Source organism: Nicotiana sylvestris, chromosome 2 (genome assembly GCF_000393655.2).
Source record: "Nicotiana sylvestris chromosome 2, ASM39365v2, whole genome shotgun sequence".
In the NCBI taxonomy this organism is placed as follows: Eukaryota; Viridiplantae; Streptophyta; class Magnoliopsida; order Solanales; family Solanaceae; genus Nicotiana; species Nicotiana sylvestris.
The window spans coordinates 39,231,685-39,243,427 of NC_091058.1; the positions used below are offsets into that span (position 1 = coordinate 39,231,685).

Genomic DNA, 11,743 nt, shown 5'->3' on the forward strand with positions numbered 1-11,743 from the left:
ACATAATAATGCATAGCAGCAACGAAATTACCATTACACATACGATCAGTATAAATACTTACAAAAAATACACTCATACACATTTGAATATATTATTGCATATATATATATATAGTAGTATACAACACAAATATATACACTGTTATACATTTAAACATGTCTGAATATACCTATACTTATAAGCATACATTTAAATACAACTAATACATTTAATAAAAAACAGTTAGAGCCATTGTAATCCACAAGAATACATGTATTATTAATACATAAAAATTAAAAAAGAACAACAGTGAAGGTCAAGTAACCATTCACAAATGCAGCTAAATACATCTACATACAGTTTGATTTTATATTCAATTCTTCTGTACTAGCATAATGCTCCACAACAATACATGTATTATTAATACATAATAAATAAAAACGCATAACAGAGAAGGTCAAGTAAAAATTCACAAATACAACAAAATACACCTACATACACTTTACAAGTCCAACCAAAAATACAATATACAAAAAAAATAATGAATACTTAAGAACACTCAAACCTGATTGCATTAGACCTATCAACCCGGAATTGAAACCTTTATGATATAGCGTAATGCTCCATCACCTCTTTCAATGTAGCTTTATCCTTATATACTTGTCCAACCATAACCTCCCTTTGATTTGTTTTTGAAATTATGAAATCCTTGTCCAATTCGAACTAATGCTGCACTGTGGGCCGGTCTTGAACCGGACCGGACCGGGCTCGCGGTCTTAACTGGCCTCACGGGCCTGGTGGGCCGGTCCTAGCGGTCCCTTAAAGCTCGAGGCGGGCTGGTCTTCTTTGTTAAGCCCACGAGCCGGGGACCGTTTAGACCGAGACCGGCTGGCGGGCCTGGTCCGGGCCCAGCGGGCCTCGCGGGCCTAACGACTATAATTTAAAATTATTTTTTTTTTTAAAAAAAAATAGCCCAACGGCCATATTTAAAAAGTAGCCGTTTGGGGCTTTTTTTGACCGTTTGGTAGTTTCTAAAATAGCCATTTGGTCCCCAAACTTTATTTTAACCCCAAACTTTATATAATTACACTTTTCCCTATTTCTCAACTATAAATACCCCCTAATTCTTTCATTTTTACTCACCAATTCATCAATATCTCTACTAGAATTGCTTATTTTATTGTTGAAACTTCGTGAAAAATTGTGAAGTTAGTGAATTGAAGTCTTCAAGTCTTCAACGATTTTCAATTTTCAAGAAGTTGTTCGGCAATCCGGTAAACTCGTTTCAACTCTTAAGTTTTAAGAATATATTGTTGTGTGTTTTAGTTTGCATAATTGTAATTAATATGGCATTTTCTTTGAAAAAAATGTTTGGTAAGAGAAAAGATAAAATCGGTGAAAGTAGTGGCCAACCAACTACCCTTCTCCCGGCTCCCCGACCTAGAAAAGATAAGCAAGTTGAAAGTAGTCGTCAACCTAGACATCCTCCTCCTCCCGTAATTCTTGATAGTGATCACCCTTGTTTTCAATTTACCGATAGTGAATTTTGTCATAATGTTGCACCAAGTGAAAGATTAGATGATGAAATTATGAATGCTCTTTATCCTAATAAAACTATCTTTGAAAATAATGAGGAAAATGAGGATGATGATGAAACCCAAGCACCAGATTTAGATGATACACCTACTAGTCCTGTTAATAACCAAACTGATGCACCGGCCAACTCACCTGTAGAATCTCCTACTTTTAATAGAGAACCTGCTAAACGCCTAGAAACATCATTAGTTTGGAATTTTTTTTACTCAAGTAAGAGAACAAAATAAGGCTAAGTGTAAAACTTGTGGGAAATTAATGGCGTATAAATATATTGGAGACCATAACGGCACGAGTAGTTTGACTAGGCACATACACACCCTAGAGATAAAGCTAGATTTTTACAAATAAAAGCGCAGCTAGAGGTGACAAGTGTAGATTCTACGGTTGACCCTAGTACATGTTCAAATCTAGTTCTACCCAGAATTAACACTGTGACCGGAGGTATTTTATATTACGATCCTAATAGAGATCGTGAAGAATTAGCAAAGATGATTACCGTTATGTGCTTACCTTATACTTTTGCTTCTAATCCTAATTGGATTTATTATATTAGAAGAGTTTTTAATCTTACTTATAAAGGTTGACCTCGCGCAACAGTTAAGAGCGATATTTATAAATATAAACATGAATATGAACAATATTTGCGGTATTTATTTACTCATATAAGTAATCAGATTTCTATTACTACTGATATTGGTAGAAGTGGTAATGATTGTGATTATCTAACTGTTACAAGTCATTGGATAGATGAGGAGTGGACAATGCAAACACGCATTATTGCGTATAGAATAATTAATTCATGTCACACAGGTGATTTATTTGTTGAATTTTCGGAGGGTGGGGAAATTTATCAACTTGCTATAAATGCAATGAAAGAAAAGTTTAAAAAATATTTTTTCCCTATCCCTCCTATTTATGGTGTTGCTGCAATGTTAAATCCTACAATGAAATTAGGAGGTCCTCATTTTTGGTACTCAAATATTTATAAGGCTTTAGATCTTTCAAATGAGGAATTTGCTACACTTGCAGATGCAAAAGCCTCAATTAAAATTAATGCTCAAATAATTTATAATGATTATCAACTTGCCTAAGAACATGCTAGGACAAATGTTCCAACCCCTACTTCGTCTAGTTCACAATCGTCTAAAAGAGCTGCGGGCTTAAAAACACTTAAATCTTGGACGGAGTTCAGGGGTTCTCAAGGTGATAATTATGATGAAACTTCACATCTAAATGAGCTTCAAGTTTATTTGTCTCAGGGACTTGAAAAGGAGAATCCAGACGGCTCTTTTGATCTTTTGGAATGGTGGAAGGCAAGGGAAAAATATTTTCCGGTTCTTGCAAGGATGACTCGGGATATTTTATCAATTCAAGCTTCAACTGTTGCATCAGAGAGCGCCTTCAGTCAAGCAAGACTTCAAATAGGTGATCATAGAGCGTCAATGAGGGAAAGCTTGGAAAAATCTGTACTGTTTAGAGATTGGATCCGCTCGGAAAGAAGGAACTTTGGAATTGCGGAATCACAACCGGCGATAGATGAAGCTTATGAAGAAATGATGGCGGAAATTGCGGAGGATGCTGCTTCGCCCGGAAGTGGTGATGAACAAGCTTCTTTTCCACCACCACCAACGCAACCTCCTCCGAACCTTGAAGGATTTATGAAATTTGTTAGAGATACAATGTAGATTATGGTGTACCTTGTACTTTGGCATATCTTCTTTTAGTTTTTCCCCTTTTAATGGTGGTATTAGTACCTTGTTGTGCTCATTCCATTGGGGGAGGAAGACTAAGAAAGATATGCCATTTTTGGTAATAAAAATTATAAGACATGCCCTTGAATATCTTTTTGCAATATTTTTTGGGTCTTTAACTTGCAATTATTTATAAGCTATAATATATACACATAACATACAATATATACTACAAGAAAATATATAAGGTAATATATACACATAACATACAATATATACTACAAGAAAATATATAAGGTAATATATATACATAACATACAATATATACTACAAGAAAATATATAAGCTAATATATACACATACCATACAATATATACTACAAGAAAATCTATATATATATATATATACATAACATACTATATATAATATACTATACTAGTATACTATATATATATATATATTACACTAATATTATATACTATACTAGTATACTACAGCAGTCTTCAAAACAAGATTTTTCAAAATTCAAAATGAGGGCCCTACCTCCAATGACCACCAACGGCCATATTGCACAAATAGCCATTTATTTTCAGTTTACAAAAATGATTTGATTTCTATGTATTGAAGCACTTTAATAATTTGATTTCTACATATATATTATTTATATAGCCATGATATAATTTACAAATAAATAAAAAAACCGGAAATCAAAAAGCCCGTTAGGCCCGCTAAGCTCACGAGCCCGACCCGTTTAGCCTAGGACCATATAGGCTTAGGCCCGTCACGGGCTGGTTCCACCCGTTGAGCCAACGAAGCCCGGGACCGTGAGGCCCGGGACCGCCAGGCCCGTTAAGCCCGGTCCGTTTGGCCCATTTAGGCCCGGGCCCGACCCAAGGTACAACATTAGTTCGAACACCCCAATTGGTTCGCCTGAATTGACAACATCAAGGGCAAGGGTATCATTTGTATCGAAATTATACCTTTGAACTGCTTCGTCCATTTGGACAATGTCGCCTTGAATTAAACTATCTCCGACTACAACTTCTTTGTCAATTGTTGTTATGCACAAAGGATACATCCCGAATTCTCTATTCCTTTTTTTTCAACTCTACATACACCCTAAAACCCATATCATTGTGTATTTCCATTAGCGTGCAATTTTCTTCTACTTGTATTGAATATTAATGGTCTTTGAGCTCAAATCTATGTCCAATTGCTTAGAAATTGACGCAACCACATCATTATACGACACATACTCCTTTATCAGTATTCCCTCAATCGAATAATCGACGTAGTTACTCTCACTGTTCCACTTTCCAGAATGACGCAATAACATTGTTAAACTTGCCATATGCAAAATCGAATTTGAACTTATTTCTGTATATAATTGTATCAATCTCGATTTTTCTTGGTTGAAAATTATTTTGTACGAACTGTAATAAAAAAACTGAAAAGAAAGAAGGGAGAATTGAAAATCCACCGATTGCTCTGTTTTTGGATACTTTTGGATGGAAAATCTTTAATGAAGGGAGAAATACAGATTATGGGTCATATAATCTACAAATCGACCAATTACCTCCTCAACTTAACACCGGGAGATACGAAGAGTTAGTGAGAAACTAGTTGAGTTATATTAGGAGACTATTTGCTAAATTGATTTTCTTTCCATTTTAAATCAGTTGAAATGTCCCTTTTTAAGGAATATACGTTACTATATTCAATGATACAACTCTTGAATACAGTTGAATACAACATCTTATTAACTGGACTTCCATGATTCACGCCTCTTTTTCCTAATGTATTCATGAATACGGTAGTCTAAATACATCAAACACATCTTATAACAACTGAAAACGTATCTACAGGCTGTAATATAGCAAATGGTATCTATAGATAGCTAATTACCACTAAAAGATAGTGCTTTATGAAAATTTCCACTTTTTTTAGCATTAGTATTGATTTGATTTTGCTTTGGGCTTTATTTGAGTTACTAACTTTTATAGGCTACAAAATATATTTGATCATTCAAAAATTCTAAGTTCTAGCTTGAAATAATACATTAAAAGAGAGAACTATGAAAAAGATTAAAAATATTTTAAAATTACATTACAATAATTATTTTTATATATAAAATATTTTTAAAACGTGTATACATGTAATATCAGGTTGGTGGTTTCAGTTTGACTTTTTCCAGTTAAAACCAAACTAAATCAATTTCGGTCGGGTTTTCGTTTCTAATACCAAACCAAATCAAATCAAACCATAGTCGGATTTTTTTTCTCGGTTTTACTCGGATTATCGGTTTGGTGCGATTTGTCGGTTTCCTTTGTACACCCCTACTCACAACTATTGGATGATTTGATTTATATTTCTTGATTTTTCACGATGGAGCAGTATTTGAGCTGTTTATGTCTCTAGAGAATTTCAAGCACATTATCATCAACCGTAGGCGAAGCTATGTTGGCCAAATGATGGTCAACTGAACACCCTTCGCCAAAAACTTATACTACGTATAAGATAAAATTTTACTTGTTATTGATTAAAAATAAACTTTGAGCACCCTTGCATAGCCCACTGGCAAAAGGTGTTCAAAATTTGAATACCCTTATTGAATTTCTTGCCTTCGCCACTGTAATCAACTAACTTGTATATCCAAAATCTTAAGTCATTAATATACTTTTAAGAAAAAATAAGTATGGTTTCTTAATTTAATAAATTTATTCAATTGAATCTACACTCAAAGGAGAACCACAATTTCCGATCCATATTTCAGAAGCTAACTTTGCTGCTATCTTGAAAAATCCACAAGGCAAATATAGAACATGCACTAGCTATGGGTAGGAAAATAACAATTATAGCAAAATGGTACTAATAAATAGGATGATTATCAGCTGAGTAAATCAGCATTTATAGCTTTAAGAGCTTCATCAGCCATGATCTTATGCATTTTCTCTGAGGGATGAACTGCGTCCCAGAACACAAACTTTGTTCGATCAGCACAAGTTGACAACCCTTTACAAGTCTCTCCATACTCAGTTGTTCCTGTCCCACAGCAGCCATTACGTGTTTCTTCAAAACCTGTTAGTAATTCATTTCATTGGTATCGACCTTTTATATTACTCCATCTGTTTCAATTTAGATGAGGTAGTTTGACTTGACACAGAGTTTAAGAAAAAAGAAGAAGACTTTTGAAACTTGTGGTCTTAAAAGCTTAAAGGGTAAAAGCTTTATGGGGCAATGACATTTGTGTAGTATAAAAGTTTCTCATTAAGGGTAAAATGAATAAAATGAAGAGTTTAAAATTTAATTATTACCAAATTTAGAAATATGTTACTGTATTTATTTTGGAACAGACTAAAAAGGAAAGTACATCATCTAATTTGAAACGGAGAGAGTATCACTTTTCAGTAGTTTATTAAAGTGAAGCTTGATGTATATAAACTTATTACTTGAAAATAATTAGATCTACTAACGACTATATGAAAATACTATACAAGTTGGAAATTTCTTTTGTTTCAAAACGTCAAGAATTTCCTTGTAAATCGTTGACCGAAATGGATAATTAGTTCCTTACCGAATTTATGGGGGTTTTGGACTGCTTCTTGAATGATGCTATAGATGTCTATAAAGGAAGCTTTGATCCCAAATAATCTTTTTAGAGTTTGTAACTCTCTTTTGAGTTTCAAATTGAAAGAGAAAGCAACTTTGTTCAAATCATCGTCGCACTTGGTTTCATCATCTCGAATGGTTCTAATAAGTGGTTCACACCCAAGAGGAGGAACTCCAACCACTGCTAATCTTCTTGCTCCTACACCATGAATTAAATCCTGCCAAAGTTCTTCACATCATCAATTTATATTATTTAAGTCTATAATATCATGAAACACTGTAACTTTGCTCGGCCAACTCTTTCATAAATTTTACCTAGAACTATACAAAAGACATGCATCCCTAAGTAGAAACAGGAGAAGTTTAAAAAATAGAGAGAATAATAATATTTGATTCGATCTTAAACTTATAATACATGCTTTTAGCGAAAAAATAGGTTGTATAATATGTGCTCTAGCAGTTAATGAAAAGGGTGAAAATCTATGGAAAACCAGGTTCAAATTCTAATAAAGTTAAAATAGTCGGGCAAGTTAGCGATCATCATCGTTGTTAAAACAAAAACGTATATACTCGTCTTTAATTTAAACATATATAAGAGGAGAGAATGAGGACCTTGACGTGAGTAAACATGGAATGGATCAAGAAGTTCTGGTATTGTTCCACCGAGTATTGCTTTGAACGTACAACTTCCACAAAGTAATTTTGGAGGAAGTCATTAGTGCCCATACTTAGTATATATAATGCATTTTTCATGACTTCACTTGCTTTCTCGGCTCCCACCATTTGCCTCAACTGGATTTCATAGTGCCTGAGATACTCCCTTTGCTTGCCTAGTGACATTGCATTCTGATTTTATCAGAAAAAAAACATTTAAAGGCAAAAAGTTAATCCAAAAAAATAAACTGAATTACAAAATTAAGGACCAAGCTGGACTTTGGAAATAGTGAAATAAAGATGTAACTAGGAGAGCATACAGACAAATTGGCAGTGAGATCATCATAACCAGAGCCAGCTGATGCAAAACTAATGCCATGTAGCATATCCATGTTGTTGATTTGTGGGTCTAGAAACCCTCTTGTCATGTTCACGTAACCAAGTGCCTCCGCTGCAATACGAACATTTTACTTCAAATTAGAGGCTCTTTGACTTTGTTTTATTTAATTTTCCTGTGGGGGAAAGGGAGTTGGAGAATTAGTAAACTAGCATGGCTCAGATCCATGATACCATACATCGTTGCATTTGGCTCATGTGCAGTTAGCTACTTCAAGTCTTCTAAAAGCAAGAAGATAGGAAGAAGTGGTAACAAGAACTTTTTTTTAATCATATCATATTCAACGTAACTGTCAATTTGTTACGTAGGGGCGGATTTACCCTTGTTGAAGCTGTGTTATCGCCAAATCTTTTTATTAAATATATATAAATAATATGCAAAAGAAATAGAAGTACAAGTAAAATAAAATGACATAACTTAGTCAAAGCAAGATAGTTAGTTCACTAATAAATCAACAATATAATTACATTATTGATGTCAGAGATCATGATAAAAGTTTTTAAGGTCTTAGGAAAATTTGGTAATCTTTCCATAAAACTAGTGGAGACAAAGAAGCATGTGACTTATCCTCTTGTTTTTCAATTTGTGAAATTTACTTTACTTTTGCCAATTGCTACTGCTACAGTTGAGAGAGCTTTTTCGGCAATGAAGTTGATAAAGACCAATTTGCAAAGTCGAATGGATGATGAGTATTTCAGTAGCTATTTGATGCCTTACATAGAAAAGGATGTATTTAGTCTTATTCCTAATGAGGTTGTTATGAATACCTTCCAAAATATGAAAACTCATCGAGGAGAGTTATAGTAAGGTACTTTTTAAAAAAAAAATGATGTCATTATTATATTTGTTTTTTTGTCTACTTCTTTAAATGTCGACACAACTTATGAAAAATCCTGTGTACGCTCTTGGTTACATATATAATACTATTGTGATGAAACTGAAAACAGATCACAAAGCTTAGAAACTAATCCACTAAAGGCAAGGATTACTAATAGGCAGGATCATTTTTAAGGAAGAAGGCCAAATTTGTCCCCCTTCTTTTAATTGTGTTTTAAAATTACCCTCTTTTGTATATTCCGGTCATAAATACCCATATTATTAGCGAATAGTCTCGTGCATGACCCTAACGAGTGGACTTGAAACCTTTGAACTCGGTTAAACTTTTCACAGAGTAAATTCCATGTGTCACAATACTTTCCAAATTTGTACTTCTACTTTTAACTATATTTTAAAATTATCTTAGCCCGGTTGCTATATATGTATTTTCCAAATTAAACAAATGGCCAAGCATCAACAGTTACTAGTCAAACATATACAACCAGAAAACAACATAACTTTTAAAATTATTTAGAGTATTTATTTATTCTGTATCTTTTATATTACTCTAACTAAGAAGTAGTAGCAAGGAAAAGAAGAGACCGAGAGTCACCAATGAAGTCAGTGGCAAGTTTGCCATTAGAGAACCTGCCAGTAGGTTGAGAATTGGAAAGGTCCAAACCATAAGGCAAGTAATTGGCCTTGTTTAGAGTAGAAAGATGGTTGTTATTTCCAGGATCTACACTTGAATCTCCGAACACCAAGATACATGACACATTGTTCTTCGCTGCCAGTTTCCTCAGCTCACCTATTTCTATGGCTTCTAATACAGCATTATGATGAAAAAGCACCAGTACCAGAAATATAAGAATCAACCTCAGTGACATTTTGACACACTTCATTTCATTCAAACGAAAAAGAAGAAGAAAATACTGAGTATATATATAAGCTTAGCTTGCTGTTTCGGAATAGTACTGTGGCAAAGTGAACTCTGTCTGTGTCTTAAATAGTGTAAAGGGACTTTAATATTGTTAGGTCAACAAGCAGCGGCCAATTATGCGGTGGCAGAGATAAGAAATTGAAGTCAGTAAGACGTTTGTGTGAATCTTTTGGCAAAGTAATTCTACTAGTTAATTTTACACTCTAGTCACTAGATATCCACTATAATTGTAGGGGGAAATTTTAAAGACCTTGTAATAATGCTAACTATTATTTTAACTACGTTAAGATCTTGCGTTAGTTGATTAAATTTAAGACGTTAATATTAAAATGGGACATACTTCATCCGTCCCAATAAAAACTTAGGAAGATTGAGATAATAGGAAATATTGTGAAAAGCCACATCCATAATACTTTTTTTTTTTTTTTTGGGTAAAAACATCCATAACATTGTGATTGAAATTTTAAGTTGCTTTCATTGCATTTCTTTATCAGCTTACTTTTAAGTAGGCTAATCCGCGCCCTGGTTTTCAAATTCTCACGTGGCAGCCTAGAAGATTTAGACATATCGAATTGGTTTCTAGTCAGCCTGTCATTCACAGCAAATTCCGTTATCTGAAAACTATTTTTTGTATTTCAATATTTATCCTTGTTAATACTATATATTTCAAGAATGCAGAATCCCCATTTTACACCTTGAACTAATATTTTTCCCTATGAAACTATAGAAAGAAGGAATTGATTAATGATCTCCCGTCGTACAATCTCTATATATCAAAGTTATTGACAAACATATCATACAGTTGTAGCCGTACGCACATTAATTTTTCAGCCAACCTTGAACGGCATCAATGGGTCCTAACTCCTAACTCGTAATTATAGTGCATGTACAACAAAAGAGAAATAGTTTGAATTGGCCATTGGTCAAAGTGCAAGCAAATAATTCAGATTTTCTTAACATTGGCGGTTGCAGATTTTTCAATTATCATTGACCATTATAAACTCAAGAGTCGTACCAGTAGTTGTGAAGTCTAGCTACATCATCAATCTATCCGTCCATTTGCTAATCCAACAAAAAAAAAAAAAACATTTTCAAAATCCTTTTGCGAAGAGTTCACATACATAATTTATCTTTCTTTGCCTTCTATTATTCCAAATTTCCCACTAATTTCTTTGACTATATGCTACAAAATTTTATATCCACTGTTAGTAGAAAACTCTGGACATAATTTAATTTGTTGCTGCCTAACTAATATATATTCACGAAATTGACCTGAAAAGCTGCAAATTGAAATCGAGAACTAGAAAAGTGACACGTCTTCATGTCATATAGTAACAATATATATCTGTAATCAATAGGACGGTAGGCAATTAAAAGCTTGAGAAAGTAGGTAAAATTCAAGTTCTAGTTGATGATTAATCATAGCATACATTTGGGCAAACTGAGTGGGTAAGCTAGCCAAGCCCAAGTACGTTTCATACTCCAATCAAACATAAATGAAACATCAACTGCTACTCCATGAATCTCTCAAAGAAAGGCTTTCGATGTCAATGTGGATGCTTTTAATAGAGCAACATATGATGTTTTAATTTTGTCTACTACATTAGGTACTATAATTTTAATTAATGTATCTCTCATTCTACTCCAATTGTAAATATCATATGTAGGGATCCAAAACTAAATTTGTGGATGTACGCTTCAGTAATGGATTTATTACACCTTTCCCGATCATTAGCTAAACGATTTGGATGTCTAATTTAAGTTAGAAAAAATGGACGATGAAGTGTTTATTTCAGATTTGGAAAATGGAATATGAACGAGGAAATATTTGGGTTCTCACGAAATGAATAAGGACGATGAAATGTCTCTTATTGCTAGTAGTAAAGTAATATCCATGCTTTTTTATGACCTAGACCTTCTTTAAGCATTTAATTAATCTAATTATGTTAACTAAGTATTTCTCCAACGAATCCGTTGTAGTCTAGTCGGTTAGGATATTCGGCTCTCACCCGAAAGACCCGGGTTCAATTCCCGGCAACGGAATTTTGAAAATTTTAAAT

The 11,743-nt window shown here is 33.7% G+C and overlaps 1 protein-coding gene and 1 non-coding gene across 3 annotated transcripts; one reads left to right on the forward strand and one right to left on the reverse strand.

Annotated features, from left to right (window-relative positions):
• Positions 1-5,963: 5,963 nt before the first annotated feature.
• LOC104239986 (GDSL esterase/lipase At5g45950) lies at positions 5,964-9,740 on the reverse strand. 2 transcript variants are annotated; one of them, XM_009794760.2, is made up of 5 exons: positions 9,357-9,740; positions 7,851-7,981; positions 7,489-7,722; positions 6,842-7,094; positions 5,964-6,345 (listed from the first exon to the last, which is right to left on the reverse strand). In XM_009794760.2, exons 1-5 carry the CDS (start codon positions 9,643-9,645, stop codon positions 6,155-6,157), a joined length of 1,098 nt encoding a protein of 365 aa, XP_009793062.1. In that variant the 5' UTR covers positions 9,646-9,740; the 3' UTR covers positions 5,964-6,154. The 2 variants fall into 2 exon arrangements, with proteins under 2 accessions (XP_009793062.1, XP_009793063.2); XM_009794761.2 differs by having other exon boundaries at positions 9,347-9,721.
• A 1,913-nt stretch (positions 9,741-11,653) lies between these two features.
• TRNAE-CUC (transfer RNA glutamic acid (anticodon CUC)) lies at positions 11,654-11,726 on the forward strand. Its single transcript has one exon. It is a non-coding gene; the product is annotated as a tRNA-Glu (tRNA).
• Positions 11,727-11,743: the final 17 nt, after the last annotated feature.

Excerpts from the sequence above, each read along its gene's own strand:
- LOC104239986 (XM_009794760.2), bottom strand. The coding sequence starts at position 9,645 with ATGAAGTGTGTCAAAATGTCACTGAGGTTGATTCTTATATTTCTGGTA. Across the intron at positions 7,982-9,356 it reads ACTTGCCACTGACTTCATTG|CGGAGGCACTTGGTTACGTG; the intron begins GTGACTCTCGGT and ends TTCGTATTGCAG. Across the intron at positions 7,095-7,488 it reads CCATGTTTACTCACGTCAAG|GATTTAATTCATGGTGTAGG; the intron begins GTCCTCATTCTC and ends GAACTTTGGCAG.